Below are 20,027 nucleotides of genomic sequence, written 5' to 3'. Positions count from 1 at the left end.
CTTTCATCTAACTGAGTGAGGCTCAGGCACATAATGGAAAGCAATTTGCTTTACTCAAAGTCCACTATTTGAATGTTAATCCCATCCAAAAACAACTTTGGAGGAACATCCAGAAATTTTTGACTAAATATCTGGGTACAAGCCAAGACAAGTTGACACATAAAATTAACCATCACATTGTGATTGTAGATGGAGTGACTCAATATGTAAAAGCCATCAATCTTTTAAAATTAATTTTCCATTATGATATAGTTTTCTTGAGAAATTGACAAATATTTTTAAATTTATATAGAACACTCTTTTTATAAATAAGTAATTAACTTTTTGAAAAAGAAAAGGAAATATTGGGAGCTTCTTAAATCAGATAATCATAAATAATACAAAATGAGTGCAACTAACCTCCTAACAGACAAAGTGAACAACACAACAAAACAGTGAGACCAGAAAAAGAAGAATGAGTATGTAAAAGCCTGCTATATATAAAGGCGATATCACAAGTAATTGATACAATCGGAAAGAAAAATTCACACTGAGTAGATTATTTACTATTAGGTGGTGCTATAAAAATATATTCACTACCTAGACAAAAGAGAAAAGTGAATCCTTACCTCATATTATACATTAGTATAAAATTTAAATGGATTAAAAGAATCCGTATTAAAGTAAAATATTATAACTTTTCAAATAAAATATAAAAGAGGAGCTTTATAATCATAGAAATGAGAAAATATTTTAAATGAGACTTTGAAAATTACAAACCATAAGGTAGAAAAGGATGGAATTGATTGCATCAAATTTAGTACTTTATGTATCCCTGAAAGAAGGAAATAAGGGATAATGTTAACAGATATACGAATTCATAAATGAAGATATTTGCAATGGCTAAAATAAGGATTAATACCCAGATATTCTAGATTATGGAAAAAATTTGTATTGCTTGACAAAAAAATAAAAGGAGGTTATCCAAAAGAAAAATATACCAAGTATGTAACTTTAACAGGGAGAAAATGAGAATAACTGGTAAGTTTCTGAAAAGATGTTCAACTTTGCTGTTAATTTAGATTACCAATAAAATATACCAATATGATACCACTTTACCTTTATTAAACTGACATGTATTAGAAAGTAGAATACTATTGAGGGCTAGATACGATGTGGAAGATGGGACCATTTAAGCATTCCTGATGAAACTATATATTTGTACAGATTTTCAGTAAGGTTAAGTGCACAATGAAATAAAGCATGCATGTACCCCATGACCCTACAACCCCACTATTGGATATATAACACAAATTTATGTAAACGTCCATAAAGAAATACGTTTCAAATTTTTCTTCACAATATTCTTTGTTGCAGGATAGAGCTGGAGACAACTAATTGTCCTTTATGAAATAAACACACAAAATATGGTAAATACATACAGCAAAATTCTCCGCAACTGTCAGAATAAATGAAATATATTTAGAAATAGAAACTTGGACACATATTAAAAAATAAAGTAATAAAAGAAAGAAAACTTGAGCTATAGCATAACTCCATTTACATAATTAAACTCAAATCAATGCTATCTGTTGTTCAAAGATCCAGATGTCTCTGTAAATTGGAATGAGAGCACAAATATTATGCACACTTGACTAGGTGTCTACTGGTTGTCGAGTAATGGAAGAGAAGAGGATACGCGCTGATTATGGAATGGGGTGAGTTGAGATTACGATTAACACATTCTGAGGACCTGAGGTTCAAACAAAGCAAATGAAAACAATACATAAATTCCATATTTCCACAAACATATGTTTTAGCATTCAAAATTAAATTGCCATTTTTTATCATGCTTTAGTGGGAGGGGAATTTTTCCCTCTTCTTCCCAACCTTTTCCTATTTTTTTCCTTAGAAGGAAGAGGTGAAGTTCTGTTTGAGTCTTTCTTCAGAACCCTGATTGGGTCACATTTACTGGGAGATTACTTTATTGAGCGTGATAAGAACACATAGACATGGGTTAGTGTGGCTCTTTCCCTACTTCTTCTGTACATGAGATTAAAAGTTTTAAAAGAAAAGAACCTGTTCCAAAGACAGGCCTTGCATACTGTTTTCTTCTTTCATCTTTAAATTGATATTACTCTGACATAGCTGCCTGGTTATCTGTAGGGTTTTGACTCAAAGGAAGCAGAAGCTATGGACAGTTGAGTCTAAAAAAATGATCCAGACTAATTTACTGCATAGAGAGTAAGGCACAAATACAGTTAACAAAAGGGCTCCCACTTATTAGTCATTTTTCCATTGTTCGTACACTAACTCCAACACAGCACACAAATATGGTTATTGTTTGTGGAAAGATTCAAGTTTTACCAGGTTCTCCCATCATGTTTCTGTCTATTAAAGCCTCAAACCTGATGATTACTTTAACTGTCACCCTCACTATGGGTTACTTTGCACACTCACTTTGCCTCTTGAGGTTGTATGTAACATGTAGATTTAGTGTTCTTAATCAGATTTTTATAATTAGGAATATTATTGAAAATCCTGAAATATTCTGATACCAAAATTTAACAGGAATTATTCAAAAAATTAAATGTCATGAAACAATTTACCATATTAGAGAATCTTTACTGCCATCATAGACTCAGGAATCAATTTTTTCATGAGCACAAAAGCCTGTGCATTATTTGAATAAAGATTGTGATTGTGTTTTTGTAGTGTCCCCAAGGCCCTACTGTGGTTTGGCAGGAGGAGACAGGGGAAATAAGATTCCATGGTAAATACTATACAATTCTGACCCTTTCTGAGTATTCTTAAAGGTCATACGAAAAACATCAGATAGATTCTTCATGAGACACTGTTGGTGAAACAAATAAATGCATAAATGTACAAATACATATAAGGGTGCTATTGGATCAATAATAATGCAATAGGAGGGTTCCAAATATATTTGAATTATTAAAATATATCAAATATGCATATATGTAAGTCTAACACTGTCCCAATTGGTGACTTCTATGTTTTTAGAATTGAATCTTTGCAGTGTATGGATCTTTCATCCAAAAGTATGAAATAATGTGAAGAAGGCCCAGAATATTTAAGTGACTATTTCTGAGCAGAAGCAATGGTTTAGAACAATATAGAATGGATTTCCAGTATTATTTAACTTGTCAAAATTTAAATGCCCATGCAAAAAAACAATAAAGGAAAGACATACAAAGAAACATACAGCAAAGCATTCACTCTTGAAGTCTCTCTCTTCACATCCACCTCCAGCCAGTCAAAAATGCTATTGACTTTCTTTGTAAATGCCTTTTAAATCTCTGCACTTCTGCTCATAATCACTAACATCCTATACTTCGTATCTCTGTAATCTCATGCAGGAACTGTTGCAACTGTATTACCTCATTTCCCTGCTTTAAACCTTGGTCCATTCCAAAAAATTCAATAGCCAATATTTATGACAGGGTAAGCTATATCACATTACTGATTAAAAATCGTGCATTGATCCTTCATTGCCCTTAAATTTGAAGCAAAGAATACTCAGTATTACCCATTTGGTTTTTCTTAACCTATTTCCCCATTCTCTCTCTAATCTAATTACTCTCCTCTATTCAAATCAAATAGTTCATCATTACTAAACTTCTGCCAAAAATTTTTGGATAGACCGTCATATCTCTATTTGATGGATTCTCAAATTATTATAATTTCCTCACTATTGTTCATTTCTATGATGAGGAGATGCTAAATAACATGCATCTACATAATCTCAGTCGATTAAAAGAACAGTTTATTTCTTTTTTATGCCATAATACCATCTATTAAGCAGCACTTCCTACATATATTCTTTAATCGAGAATTAAGATTGGCAGAGTAGCCAATATTTGGAACACAACTTGTTGACATAACAAAGGAAAAGAGAATTCTGGAGTCTCTGGACTTGACAATTAAGTGTTGAGCCTGGAAGTGCTCCATATAGACACTTTAGTTCATAGTCGTTGCCCAGAGAATACTTTATGATTCCACTAACTCAGGGCTAGGGATTTCATTCCTATCAAATATGTGGCATACTTGATGAATATCACTAATTATTGTCATGATAATGTTACAAGTTACTTATGGCGGTATGATAGTCTAAGAGGATAATGACCATTAATTCCTGTGTTCAAGTTTTCACTTTGATGGCTAAATATTATAAATAAGAAACCAGAAATCATTCCAAAAGACAAATACTTGAGGAAGCAAACATGAGGACATTTAATTACCTTCGGGAGGGGCTTTGCAGGCTTGCAGTGTAGTCCTCCAACAAATTCAAAGTGAGGTAAATAAGGGTAAGGAAATTCAAATTCCCAGGAAGTTCGAATCAACCACATTTCAGCTTTCCCCATAATCTCACATAACGTGGTGGGTTTTCCTGAAGAAAAATGAAGGATGATAGGGGAAAAGCAAAGATAGAGTAAGTGGAAAATATTTTACTATCCAATTTTCTAAGAAAATTCTTAAAGAACCAATTTTAGTCCTATGTAACACATGTGAAATCAACTGGCCTTCCCTCAACCAAGACTATACCATAGTGAGATTATGAATAACCAAACAAGGATTTCAGTCTAGACCAAGGCCAAAGCCTGCAGACAATACAGTCTCTCTGCTTGTGCTAAGCCTGAGCCCTAGTCCCTGCTCAGATTTGGCAAATGCTCCCAGCAGGAACAGGGATCTCAGGCAGTGATCCTCAGCTCACAATGTCAGTGTCTCCTCCACTTCTGGAATTCCAATTTATCTCACCCTTGTTCCTCCGAAAGACTTTTGATATCTTTGAAAAATGACCTTTGTAATTTTCCCATCTTTTTCTAATGTTTTCAAGTGTGCTTCCATAATTAATTACATCCTACCAGGAATGGAAATCTTTTAATAAGTTTTTAAAAGGTGATTATCTACTTTGCTATGCAAAATGAAAGTTCCTGTTTCACAAGACTTTGTCCTCTTTGGTGAAGATATAGCACTGCATAACAATCTGGGGGCAAAATATTTGCTATTCTGACACTTTTAGTTGGCACACGGTAAAAAACGGGTACCTTTCAACTGAAGAGGCAGCCATTAAACATTAACAGAAAGAGAACTCAAATTAGTGACTCTGAATTAAATCTTTTTCCTGTAGTTTGGAGACAGAGCCTCTTTTTAAAATTCCATTTAGTTACTATGGTACATGAAAGCTTATCCAGAGGTTTGGTGTCATTCGAAATATCCATTCAGTATTCCCGAAATAAGGAAATATAACTACTACATGGTTTTTTATATTACGGCTTTTTGCATATTCTCCTTGATGTCCTAAATGCACTAAAGTTTGTGTTATTTTGGGTTTTTTTAAGGAAAATTAGCCCTGAGCTAACATCTGCTGCCAATCCTCCTCTTTTTGCTGAGGAAGACTCACCCTTAACTAAAGTCCATGCCCATCATCCTCTATTTTATGTGGGACGCCTGCCACAGCATGGCTTGCCAACCAGTGCCATGTCCTCATCCGGGATCACAAGTGGTGAACCCGGGGCTGCAGAAGTGGAACGTGTGAACTTAAGTGCCGCACCACCAGGTGGCCCCCTAAATGCACTGAGGTTTTGATCAGAATATATGAGGGATTTTGAACGGACCAGCACATTTTATCTGTATAAGACATCACAAGCAAATATCAATACTTTATGAGTTTGAATCAGGGAATTACAATGGTATGCAATTCCCAGTTTTATATGCAGAACATATCCCATTTTGGTGTCTTATTGGTGCCAGCGATGAGTATAATCTTGTTCTCTTTGCGTGATGCTTCACTACCTCTTCATTTTTACGGAATTTTTATTAAGATATAATTTATATACCACACACGTCTTCCTTTTAAATACACAGTTGAGTAATTTTTAGTATGTTTGCAAAGCTATGTAGCCATCACTACTATTTAATTTTAGAATATTTTCATTACTCCCAGAAGAAATCCCATATCCATTGACAGTCATTCTCTATTTCTCCCTTTTCCCAGCACCTGAAAAGCAGTAATCTACTTTCTTTTGCTATTTCCCTATTCCAAAATAATCTTATTTCATTTCATATAAATGAAATCATACACTATATGGTCTTATATGCTACCTTCTTTCACTTAGTCTAAGATTTTTAAAGTTCATCCATGTTGTAGTAAATATCAGCACTGTGTTACTGTTTTGTTCTTTTCTTTTGAGGAAGATTAGTCCTGAGCTACTCCTATCCTATCCTCCACTGGTCCTTCTCTTTTTGCTGAGGAAGATTGGCCCTGAGCTGACATCTGTGCCCATCTTCCTGCATTTTATATGTGGGATGCCTGCTATAGCATGGCACGATAAGCAGAGTGATGGTCTACATCCAGGATCAGATCCAGTGAACTCCAGGCAGCTGAAGCAGCATGGCTGAGCTTGACTTCTATGCTCCTGGGCCTGCCCTAGTGCTTCATTTCTTTTTATTTCTGAATAATATTTCTTTGTATGGATATACTTCATTTTGTTTAGCCATACATCAGTTAGTGAACATTTGGGTTGCTTCCATTTTTTGGCTACTATGAATAATGCTCCTATGAGTATACATGTACATATATTTTCACTTATCTTTGATATATACCTAGGAGTAAAATTACAGAGTCATATGGTTGATTCACTCTCTTTCATAAAAAGATAATATCTTTTTCCTGTTAAATCTCTCCTCCTTAGATAATAATCTAGTGTGCTTAATGCACCTTATTGAAATGAAGACAATAGAGTACAAGAAGAGTGAAGAACAATGGATTTTCACAGAGATTACAAGAAAATGTTCCAAATTTGGAAATCAAAAGAAACTACAGCATGCTCTTTTGATAGCATACTGGGTTATAGTGGAATAACGAATGGAGGATTACTTAATTCTTTAGGAGAATGTGCCTATGTTTTACTTTGTTATTTATTACTGATTTACCATGGACTTTTGAGTCTAAATACAATGACATTAAGTGTTAACTTGAATATTTCTGTCTGGTAGAAAAGATCACACCCCAAACGATAATTTTATGGCCCTGTAAGACATTAACCAGTATTGTGTCTAACCTAGCAGTATTATCTTAACATTACTGTTTTATCCCCAAAGTGTTTATAAATAGTTTCTCCAAATATTTTTTGAACCAGATTTGCGATCTTAATGATTCCCTCCTGGATGATTTGAATTTATCTATAGTATGTTTCTCTTACTAATTCTATAAGAGTTGTGAGTTATATTTTTAAAAATTTGGAAAATATACTAGAACACATTATAAAATGAAGATCCTAAATTCTCAATAGCCAAATGATAATCTATAGCTAAAAGCATTTTTAAACTTATGAGAGTTAAAATAAATGTTTTCCTTCTGTTTATCAAGACTCCCTTTGTCCTAGATTATTGATATATTCTTAGAAAGAATATTTATAGGGTCCTAAGAGTGAGGAAAGACTCAGAGACAGAGTCATATCCTATCATTAATGCTTCACTATGTAAGAGGTTCCCAAAGTGACTATGAAACTGCTGGAATCAGAAGTAAATAAACAATTTAGATCCAGTGGTAGAAGAGCCACAGCCTAATCCTTGACTCAGAAAATGTCTCCAAGATGAAATTCTAAGTTATCTTTTCTCAGTTTTTCCTTTGCTGCTTGAACTCTGACCATGCATAAGTGATGGGTGCAAGAATTTCTGCTCACATTTTTTTTTAGGGTCAAGTCTAGAAGAAATAAGTACCTGCTTCTGTCACAGAAAATCCAGAAAAAGTCTCAATGCAATGTTTTGGCCTTCAATAGGCCGTATGCCTCCCTTAACATCTGGGATCTTGGTAGGCAGCATACTTCATTACAAACACTCATAGATTTTGTGAGTTGGTGAGGAAATAGTTTCTCATAAAAAATTTAGAACAGATACCAGGAAAAAGGAAAAAGGATGTTGCTTCTTTTAAGAGATCACAAGTATAAAGGAAAATTTGATGTATTTGTTTTCTTTCTGGGAAGGATTCGCCCTGAACTAACATCTGTTCACAGTCTTCCTCTTTTTTTTCCTCCCTAAAGCCCCAGTAGACAGTGGTATGTTCTAGTTGCAAGACCTGCTAGTTCTTCTTTGTGAGCCACCAACGTAACATGGCTCCTGCCAGATGAGTGGTGTGGTTCCAAGCCAGGAACAGAACCTGGGCCAGCGAAGCACAGTGCACTGAGCTTTAACCACTAGGCAATCAGGGCTGGCTCTTTAATATTTTTTAAGAATATACTTAAACTTTAGTAATGATAAGGTATTAGAGATACTTTGTTAAATAGTAACAAGGAAAATAATCCTAAAATTCATAAGAAACCACAAAAGACTCTGAATTGCCAGAGCCAGATTGAGAAAGAATAATAAAGCTGAAGGAATCACACTTCCTGATTTCAGCTATGTTATAAAGATATAGTAATCGAAACCATATGATACTGGCATAAAAACAGACACAGTCCAATGGAACAGAATCCAGAGCCCCCAAATAAATGCATGTATATACAGTTAACTAATAATTCACAAGTAAACCAAGAATACTCAATGGAAAAAATACTCTCTTCAGTAAATAGTGCTTGGAAAATTGGATATCAGATGCAAAAGAATGAAACTAGACCCAATCTTATTCCACTCACAAAAATTAATTCAAAATAGATTAAAGACTCAAATGTAAGACTTGAAACTATACAACACCTAGAAGTAAATATAGGGAAAAGCCTTCTTGATGTCACTCTTGACAATAATTATTTGGATATGTTGCATAAAGCAGAAGAAAGAAAAATTAAAAATCAACAAATGGGACTACATCAAACTATAAAGGTTCTGCATACCAAAACAAACGATCAACAAAATGAAAAGAAAACCTAGGAAATGGGAGAAAATATTTGCAAACCACATATCTGATAAGTATTTAATATCCAAAATAAAAGAAACTCATACAACTAAACAGCAAATAAAAAAATAATCCAAATGAAAGATGAGAAAAAGATCTGAATAGATATTTATCCAAAGAAGATATTCAAATGACCAGCAAGTACATGAAAAGATTCTGAAATTACTAATCGTCAGCAAAAAGCAAACCAAAACCACAATGAGATATCACCTCACACCTGTTAGGATGGCTATCATCAAAAAGACAAAAGATAACAAATGATGAGAAGAATGAGAAGATAAAGAAACCCTTATGCAGTGTCGGTGGGAATGTAAATTGGTGCAACCACTGTGGAAAACAGTATGGAGCTTCTGCATATAATTAAACAAAGAACTACCATATGATCCAGTGATTCCATTTCTGGGTATATATCCAAAGAAAAGAAAATAACTATGATAAGGAAACAACTTAAGTGTACACTGATGGATGAATAGATAAAGAAAATGTGGTTATATATATATAATATGTATATTCTATATAATTATATATAGAATATTTATATTATATATAGTATTACATTTATATAATATATTATTTATATAAGATATTATATATATACCTCTAATACCTTATATATATGTGAGTGTGTGTGTGTGTGTGTATGTATATATATATATATATATATATATATATATATATATATACACATAGTGGAATGTTATTCTGCCATGAGCCAAAAGGAAATCCTGCCTTTTACCTCAATATGGGTGAACCTTGATGGAATTATGTTAAGTGCAGTAAGTAAGAAACAGAAAGACAATTACTGTTTGATATCACTTGTGTGTGGAGTCTAAAAAAAAACAATATAAACCACCCAAACTGATAGATACAGAGAAGAGATTGGTGGTTGTCAGATGTAGGGGTTGGAGTCTTAGCACAAGATGAAGTTGTTCAAAAGATACAAACTTTCATTTCTAAAATAGGTAAGTCCTGGGGATGTAATGTACAGCATGGTCACTACTTGAAAGTGGCTAAGAAAGTTGATCTTAAAAGTCCTCATCTCAAGAAAAAAATATTGTAACTCTGGTTGATGCACGTTAACTAGACTTATTGCAGTGATCGTTTCACAATATATGCAAATATTAAATCACTATGTTGTACACCTGAAATTAATGTAATGTTTTATGTCAATTATATCTCAAAAAACCCCTCTAAATAATGTAATCAGGGTACTGCTTCCTCAAAGATAAATAATATCTTATGCAGCATCATTCTTAACACAACTATATGAACAATTTTTTTAAATAAAATACCCAATTATGCAAAAGGAAAGAGTAAACAGACTTGCTGAAATAATGAGACACATTACACTTGAGGTTAAAGCTCATTAGTTCATATTTGTTGCATATTTGAGTAGAGCAAGAACAACAAAAGAGTGAGATAAGTTAAAAAATCTGGAAACAAGGTCATTCACAGAAATATCTTCCATGTTTTTCCTCTTTGGGAGAAAAGAGCAGATGAAACCAAGATATATTTATTTTCTAGTTTTGTGCTCACCATATGACAAGCCCTGCAAATGTGAAACTAAGCCTAGATAGGATGCAAACAGAAAGGCTAAGAAATAGCAAGTTAATCAGAAAGAAAATAGAGTGTATAAGAGAAGTAAACGGGAGAGAAAAAGTCCAAGGTGTTGGAAATAAAGCACACTGTTAGATGGGGGTTTTCCAGATACTCAAAAAAATTAGTAGCAGCAAGTAGGATTTATGTATAAACATAAAGAATATTCCTTCTGTGATATGTTGTAAGTATTAAATCATCTAAAACAAACAAACAAAAGAATGATATTTTTTCCACTTGCAACAACTAAGACACTGCTTAGTCACAATTTCACTACTCCAAGACCCACAGGAATTTGGGTCCTCACTTAAAACTGCCTTTTTAAAGTTTGTATACACTCAGATAAATATTTACATTTTACATGTGAAATAAGAATCCGTATTGCAAGCAGATTTTTCTTACCTAAAACCTTGCTATAATAGTCATCCCATTCTGGAAAAAGAAAATATAAAAACATCATATCATTCAGTGTGTAAAATAACCAGTTCTCCAGCCTCTGTACAAAAGTCATGTTGTCTGTCAGTCCTGTTGTGCTGCCAGGAACATATGAAGAAGGGGTGGGAAGTCCACCACACAGTCTTTCAATGACATTCCCCTCAGAAAACCTAAAAGAGTATATAAATGGAATATTGAGAAGCTCAGCCAACAACTCCCCACAAAAACTTAAAGGATCAGAAATGCAGATATGAAACTTAGCTGCCTGTAGCCTGCTGAGTAACTCCTTATTTGTGATAGCACTGTCACATACTCTTTTGAGTGTCCTGAAAAATCTCTCGTTCATTTCTGCCAGTTTTGTTAGCATGTCCCACCATGAAAGTCTTGGAAGTTCAAAAATAACTGAATAGAGATCAGTATTGAACTCTTCCATGAGAACTTCTTTAGTTACTGAAAGTTGAAGGACCTCTACATTAAAGGGAATCTTGGTATGATCCATCATAAGGCTGGGTGAAGGTACCAGGATGGTTATTTCGTGCCCACGAAGATGGAGTTCTTCCAGAATGACTTTCAAATTAATCCAATGACTAAAATCCATGGGCCATACAAGTACTTTCCCAGTCCTTCCAGAGTCGAGGAAACACAGGTTAAGCATGAAAAGGACACATAAACCTTGTACAGTCTTCATGATCAGCTCCTGCTCTAACAAAACCTGGGCTTAAACCAAGTGCGTGAAGTTCACAAAGCAAAGAGCTCTTCCTTGACTATCTCAACCATTTATAGTAGCTTGGGCTGAACTTTGACCAACGTACTTTGTATTATTCACTACAATTAAAAACAACTGCTTTGATAAAGAAAATATTGATAATGTCAATAAAATGAGTTAGGAAGGAAATATTCATAATCAATGTTTCATCACTTCTCTTAGTGGATATGAAAATAAAGAGGCTTAAAGTTAAACACAAATCTAAAATAATTTCTAAAGCATCATCATATGATGCATATTTAATTAAGATTGGGCTTTCTGTATCTTTTTCTCTGGTTTTATTTGACGTTCATTTGAACATAATTGTCTCTCTAGTATTTCTCTTATGCGTAACTTTACTAGATATTCTAGACACGAAGAATGCTATCATCTACTGCCTGGAGATAATATGTGCACTGTAAGAGGTGTTAAGGCAGAGAGAAGATTTAAATCCAAATATACTATTGCTAAATGAGGCGCTCTTTGTGCTAAGTCACATTTATCTTACAGAGAAAAAGAAGAATTTTTTTTAAATTACTGCAGGTATGAGTTCAAGTTCTGATTCTAGCTTAGATTAATGTTATGTTGAGAAGAGGTATCTTAGAGTAGAAAAAGCAGGACATGAAGAAGATAACAATAATCTTACCTTTCTTTCCAGAATATCCATTCTATTTTCTTTGCTTTCTAAACTGAAGAGAGCTTTTATAATGTAAACTTATTTTATTTCGCTTTGATTCCCACACCTGGAAGCCACTGTCGCATGTAGAAATGGATCAAATATATCTGCTACAATAAATTCATGTATAAACATTTGCTTAAAAGGTTGATTTTTTTCCTCAAGTAATTAATCAGTAGGAATATATGATGTTAACACTATCATTTTTATCATTATAAGAATAACTGGATAATAAAATATAGGATTAAGTAATTATTCAATTGATCATCATATCTATAAATTCTATGCCCAAATAAAAATCAATCTGTTCTCCTTTATCAGTCTTCATTATCATGAATCAAAACCTAGCTGTTTTTTATCTAACTTAGAGTAACCGCAACAGCCTTCTGATCTTCCTGTTTTTACTTTTGCACACCTGCAACACAGATTCCACATATGAATTTTCTGATTTTCAAAAAAGTTTACTTCAAAGAATGACATTCTTGAACAAAATACTTTAGTAACTTTCTTTTTCAGTACGTTAAAATCTACACTGCCTGACATGGCCCCCAAGATCCTGACTAGATTTCTACTCTTATGTTGTTCCAATTTCCTCCACTAATCATTATCAGGTCCCTTTGAGCTTTTTGATCATAAGAAATTCTTTTCTGGAGTGACATCAGTAGATTGCAGCCTAGGAGTTCTCTACTATCATCACCTCCAAAGAAAATTGATTTTGACAGCCACCAAGGAATGAGAGTACCTTTGGGAATCCGGGACTCCAATGGAGAAGATTCAACTGACCATGGGAAAAATAATTCCAAGAATAGATGCATCAAAGAGGGTAAAAGGAACAGTTTCATTTTGTCTGTGTTCCTCCTCCCCCAACGCAGCATAACTCAGTGCCAAGAGAGAGCAAATTGACCTGTGATTTCTACTATGGCAGGAAGAGTGATCATGTAACTGAGCATCTCGCTTCTCCAGTCATGCAGGATGCTGCCCGAGAGGCCCATTTCTTTCTGCTTTACTCAGATTACTGAGGAGATCTGTGAGGCTGAGGGGCTAGAAGAACCTAGGATCACAGCCAGAGCTCAGAACTCATCAAAGTGTTGCTACAAACCACTTCATGGTTCTTCCTACTAAACCGTTTGAGTATTCCAGTAGAAAGCTTTCCCACAAGCCACTGAGGACACTTTGCCTGCAGACCACCCCCAGTGACAGAAAGATGCCCCATGCTACAGGCACTTCACTCTCATTACCCTGATGGCTCCAGATGTGCAGTCCCATTGATGGTGAGAGCGATCGTTTGCAGACATCTATTGAGCAAATGTAAAATACTGGATCTAATCTGTGAGTTTAGGAGAATTCTCATAAACTGACACATTTCAAGCCTCCGCCCTAGGGAAAGCAAATGGGAGACTCTCAAAACTAAGTCTGGCTTTGTGAGATCAAGAGAAGATATATAATCTGAACAAAATTCCCTCAAGTGGGAACAAGATGTGTGGAGCAGAGATATCCTTAAAAAAGTTCTGAGAAGGTTCAGAATTCCCAGTCAGACTGACAGACAAAGCTATCTCTCTCCCAAAGCCATTCAGTAAAGACTGAAGGAGGTGATTGCTTCTTTAAATATGAACACCAATCCAAGACTTCAAGGAACATGAAAAATCAAGGAAATATGACACCACCAAAGGAACAAAATAACTTTCCAGCAACGAACAGCAAAGTAGTAAAAAATCTATGAATTGTCTGAAAAGGATTTAAATTAGATTGTTTACAGGAAGCTGAGTGAGCTATCAACGAACACAGACAAGTCAATGAAATCACGAAAACAATATATGTACAAAATGGGAGTTCAACACAGACAGAAATCATGGAAAGAATCAAACAAAAAGCTGAAAAAAAATTTAAGAAACTATTTTGTTTAGATGAGGACAACCAAAGAAACAGAATTCTTAGAGCTAAAGAATACAGTGAACTAAATAAAAAATGAACAAAGATCATCAACAGCAGTTTCAATCAAGCAGGAGAAAGAACCTGTGAACTCCAAGACAAGTCGTTTGAAATTATCCAGTCAGTGGAGAAAAGAAAACTACAGACCAATATCCCTCAACTACAGCAGCAAAATTCCCAACAAAATATGAGCAAACCAAATTCAACAGCATATTAAAAGGATCACACACTATGATCAGGTGAGTTTGTATCTGGGATACAAATATCATTCACCATAATCAAATCAATAAATTTGATACAGTACATTAATAGAATGAAAGTCAAGAATCATATGATCATCTCAATAGATGCAGAAAACACATTTGAAAAATACAACATCCTTTCATGATAAAAATAGTCAATAAATTGAGTATAAAAGGAGCATTTTTCAACATAGTAAAGGCCAAATCCAAGAAGCCCACACTTAATATCATACTCAATGGTGAAAAGAAGAAAGCTTTTTCTCTAAAATCAGGAAAAAGACATCCGCCCACTCTCTCCACCTTTTTTTTTTTTTTGAGGAAGAATAATCCTAAACTAACATTTGCTGCCAATTCTCCTATTTTTGCTGAAGAAGACTGGCCCTGAGCTAACATCCATGTGCATCTTCCTCTACTTTATATGTGGGATGCCTGCCACAGCACAGCTTGACAAGTTGTGTTTAGGTCCACACTCAGGATCTGAACTGGTGGACCCTGGCATGCTGAAGTGGAATGTGTGAACTTAACCGCTGCACCACTGGCCCAGCCTCACACTCTCACTGCTTTTATTTAATATAGTGTTGGAAGTTCTAGTCAGGGCAATCAGAAAAGATGAAGAAATAATAGGCATTCAAATTGGAAAGGGAGAAGTAAAATTTCCTTTATTTGCAGGTGATGTGCCTTACATATAGAAAATCCTAAATGCACCACCAAAATATGGTTAGAGTGGATAATCAGTGGATTCAGCAAGTTTCCGAAATACAAAATCAACATACAGAAATGAGTTATGTTTCTGTACACTAACAATGAAACATCTGAAAAAGAATAAAGGAAAATATTTCTATTCACAATAGCAGCAAAAACAATAAAATGCTTAGGAATAAATTTAATGAGAGACATGAGAGATCTCTATACAGTCAGGTCCACATAACATTTTGGTCAATGAGAGACTGCATATACAATGTTGGTCATGGAAGATTACTACCATACGGCTTAGGTGTGTACTAGGATGTATCACCTATGTTTGCGTAAGAATACTGTATGATGTTCACGCAATGACAAAATTCCCTAATGATGCACTTCTCAGAATGCATCTCCATCATTAAGTGATGCATGACTCTACTGAAACGCAAGATTTTTGGGAGAAGTGGCCTATTGTTTAAGTTTGGCATAGTGTCCTTCAGTGGCCCAGGTTTGCAGGTTGATATCAGGGGCACAGACATACACCACTTGTCAGCCATGCTGTGGAGGTGACCCACATATAAAGTGGAGAAAGACTGACACAGATGTTAGCTCAGGGCTAACCTACCTCAAGCCAAAAAGAGTAAGATTGGAAAGAGATGTTAGCTCAGGGTTAATCTTCCTCAGGAAAAAAGAAAAAAATAAAACAAGTACAAGACTTTAATGAAAGAAATGGAAGAACACACAAAGGATGAAATGTTATTCCATATACATGGAACAGTAGAATTAACATTGTTAGAACGTCCATACTACCCAAATGAGCTATAGTAAATATAATCCCTATAATAATTCTAAGGCATTTTCACAGAGATAGAAATAACAAAGTTAAAATTTGTATGGGGACAAAAACCACCTCAAATGGCCATGGGAATCCTGAGAAACAAGAACAAAGCTGAAGGCATCACAATTCCTCATTTCAAACTACAGTAAAAAATTATAGTGATACAAAAGTACGGTACTAGCAAAATCATCCACATAAGCCAATGGAACAGAGTACAGAGCCCAGAAATAAAAGCCTCAAATATACAGTCAAGTAATATTTGGCAAGAGACCCAAGAATACTCCATGGGGAAAGGATAGTATCTTTAGTAAATGGGACTGGAAAAGCAGATAAACACATGCAAAACAAGGAAACTGGACACCCATACTACACCACTCACAAAAATTAACACAAAATGAATACAGATTTAAATGTAACACTAAAACATGTAAACCTCCTACAGAATATACAGAAAAAAATCTCCTTGATATTTGTCTTGCCCATAAATTTTTGGATATGACACCAAAAGCACAAGCAAAAGAAGCAAAAACAAACAGGTGGAAGTACATCAAACAAGTAAGCTCGGCACAGCAAAAGAAATAATCAACAAAATGAAAAGGTAACACATCGAATGGGAGAAAATATTTGCAAATCATATATCTGAGAAGATATTAATATCCAGAATATATAAAGAACTCATACAATTCAATAGGAAAAAAATTAGAATCTGATTAAAAAGTGGGCTGAGGAACTGATAGATATTTTTGAAAGAATTTATAAAAATGGCCATTTGTAAAAATGAAAATGTTGTTGACATTACTAATCACAGAAATGTAAGTCAAAATCACAATGATATATCACCTCACACCTGTTAAAATGGCCATCATCAAAAGACAAGATATAACAAGTGTTAATATGGATGTGGAGAAAAGCGAACACTTGTGCACTGTTTTCAGAAATATAAATTGATACAGCAACCATGGAAAACAGTGCAAAGAGCCCTTGAGAAACTAGAAATAGAGCTACCATATGGTTCAGCAATCCCACTTCTGGGTATTTATCCAAAGGAAATGAAAACAGGATGTAGAAGAGATATCTGCACTCCCGTGTTTATTGCAGCATTATTCACAAGGGCCAAGATATGGACACAATGTAAATTTCCATTGTCACATGAATCGGTACAGTGGATGTGGTATATTTATACAATAGAATATTAAACAGCCATGAGAAAGATAAAAATCTGGCCATTTGCCACAACTTGGCTGGCCCCTGAGGACATTACGGTTAGCGAAATAAGTCAGACAAAAAAGGATGGTTACTGTATGGTCTCACATATATGTGGAATCTAAAAAAGCCAAACTCATAGGAACAGAGATAGGATAAGGGTTTCCAGGGACCAGGGTTTGAGGGAAATGAGATGTTGGTCAAGGGGGACCAACCTTCAGTTATAAGATGAATAAATTATAGGGATCAAATGTACAACATAACGGTATTTTTAATAATACTGAATTATACTTGAAAGTTGCTAAGTGAATAGACTTTAGATTTTTCTCGCCACAAAAAGAAGTGATATTTATGTGACATTATAGTGGCATTAGCTAATAATATTGTGATAATTATTTGCAATCTATAAGTGTGATAACTTCAAAATAACACAATGTTGTTTGTAGTTATATTTTAATAAAGCTGGAAAAGATTTGAAATTTTAAATTAATGCTAGAATTTTATTTTAAAAATCCCTTAAGTCAAGCAGTCTTCTGAATTATGTTTGTTATTGAGTGCAGAAGGGCTAAAGATGTTTGATACACCAGTGAATTCATCCATTGTCAGTACTACTCTCTCAATGTTATTGGGTACATTATGGCCTGAGCATCAACCATTTTGTTATTTATATTAAAAAAAAGTGCTTATTTGTGTTCTCGTAATTTTGGTAAGTCTAGAAAACTAAGAAGGTTGACTGTCTCCTAGATTTGAGTTCAGTGGTCACTACATGTCTACATTATGAAAATTCCTCTCCTTTTACAATGCTTCTCCAGTATTTGCTTTAATTTGTCAGTTCAAATAATGTTCCAAGTCATCTGAACTGCTTAAGAATTAAGGTATTGAATTCCATTGCTGACCATGATGATGTAACTAAAGCCAGACTAACCCTCTGCCATAAACAACTAGAAAACTAGACAAATTACATACATCAACTATTTTTAAATAATGAACGTTAGATATCAAAGAAATATGATAACCAAAAGAAGGGAAAATAATGATGTGAACGCTAAGATTATCCCAACTTTCTGACTATAGCCAATTTTCAGATTACATTGCAAGGAACAGGATCTCTTTCAGAAACTAGGGATATCACTGTGTGAGTAAAACAAAGTGGAGTTTGAGGAAACTATACATGGGGAATAGGATCTGCCTAATTTAGAAGTTAAAATAGCCCACACTGTTTTCTACTGAAAAATTAAGCTACTCAGAGGAGGCTTTGTTTTGACATGTTAAAGTCAGTCTTCACACATGGTCCTAAACTATCATCACTGTAATACTGCTTTTATATCTTTCAGGCTTGTCAACTGTCTAAACTGCTAAAATTCCAGGTTGGTAGAATGTGACCTTTTCACAGAGCCCATGCACATAATAAGATAAGTAATACCCAGTATATGTGTCTATTTCTGTCAGAGTAAATAGGCAGGGTGAAAGGGATCCAATTGAGGAAACTGCACCCCAAGTATTCATTTGGTCTTTTCAAACAAGGGTGCCATATCAAGGAATCAGTGTTTCATTCTAGTACTAGCAGACTTGATACTCTAGATACGCAGTGTTGGGAGTAGAGTAGTAAAGTAGTAGGGCCTGCTTTCGTAAATGTCAGTCCATACATTAGGCCCATACACAGCCTCACTCTCTGCCACCATGGACATTTTCTAATTTGCTCTTAGGTCCAGAACAGGGATGACGGATGATAGAGGCTGGCTAATGTCAACTGGCTAAGTCAGTTTATTGTTATTTACTACATTATTATTTATTGCCTGTTCTGTGATGGATGTTCTCTGCTAAGAGTTAACATGGTGTCCCATGATTGAGTGTTTCATCTAACAGGGCCCCATAGTATAGCAGTATGTGTTTTTCCAAACACAGGTAATTCTTCAGTCCTGATGGCATTGTCCTTTTGAGTTGTGATTCTCTTATTATACTTATCATGAACCCATACAGCATCATCTCTCACCTCTGACATTTCTAATATTATAAGATCTACATAGTAATATAGCCCTTCACAGGCAAGACCCACTGCATGTTCCTTACTTGCTCTAGGCCAACTCAAAGCTGGTAGTCTTTTGTGGCACCTGGTATATGAGCCAGAGTGTGGAATATACTTCGTTTGATTCCTGAAAAGGCCTACAATTTACTGTCTTCCTCCTTTGTGGAGAGACAGGCAAAATGTGCAAATCTATCCTCTATTTAGAAATGATAACCTCAAATACCCCTGACGACTGAATCTCAGTTTTATTGATGTGGCAGATACTTTAATATTCATAGAGTTTATCTCTCAATTTCTGGAGCTCATGGGTGTTACACAGTCCTACAAAATACTGACCACTTCTTGCTCATCTTTTCTGTTTTGCATAACATCATCAACATAGTGGGTGGGCACAATATTCTGAAGGATGTCCATTGAATCTATATCTCTTTAAGCTGTCATATGAGAGAAGAGAAGAAAGTTTATTTGCTATAGTCCTGAGGAACATCTGTAAATGTATGCCATTGTGTGCTCTAAGAGAATGAGAACTCTCTGTGATTGTCTTTTCAGATAGGAATTGAAGAGAACACATTCACCAAATATGATGATATTTATGATGAGCTAATATGATGAGGCAATGGCCTCATATCATGTATGTACCTGAAGATAAGCTAATCTGCTCCAACAGAGATACCACATCTGGCACAGAAGCTGAGAGTGGAGTAACTGCTTGCTAGAGTTTTGGGGAGTCTATTAGCAGTCTCCAGGATCTTTTGAGTAGGCA

General features: G+C 34.8%; 1 protein-coding gene across 1 annotated transcript in view; it reads right to left on the bottom strand.

Annotated features, from left to right (window-relative positions):
* The window catches only part of LOC103562723 (UDP-glucuronosyltransferase 2C1-like), a 30,430-nt gene extending 18,769 nt beyond the window's left edge, over positions 1-11,661 (bottom strand). Inside the window, exons 1-2 of the mRNA XM_008537861.2 lie at positions 10,892-11,661; positions 4,242-4,390 (exon numbers count right to left, since the gene is read on the bottom strand). Coding sequence (XP_008536083.1) covers positions 4,242-4,390; positions 10,892-11,612 — 870 coding nt within the window. The 5' untranslated portion in view covers positions 11,613-11,661. The remainder of the gene's footprint in view (positions 1-4,241; positions 4,391-10,891) is intronic.
* Between the last annotated feature and the right edge of the window lie 8,366 nt (positions 11,662-20,027).

This window comes from Equus przewalskii, chromosome 3 (assembly GCF_037783145.1).
Source record: "Equus przewalskii isolate Varuska chromosome 3, EquPr2, whole genome shotgun sequence".
In the NCBI taxonomy this organism is placed as follows: domain Eukaryota; kingdom Metazoa; phylum Chordata; class Mammalia; order Perissodactyla; family Equidae; genus Equus; species Equus przewalskii.
Note: the sequence above shows the minus strand (reverse complement) of the source record. Positions and strands in the feature narration are given on the sequence as shown.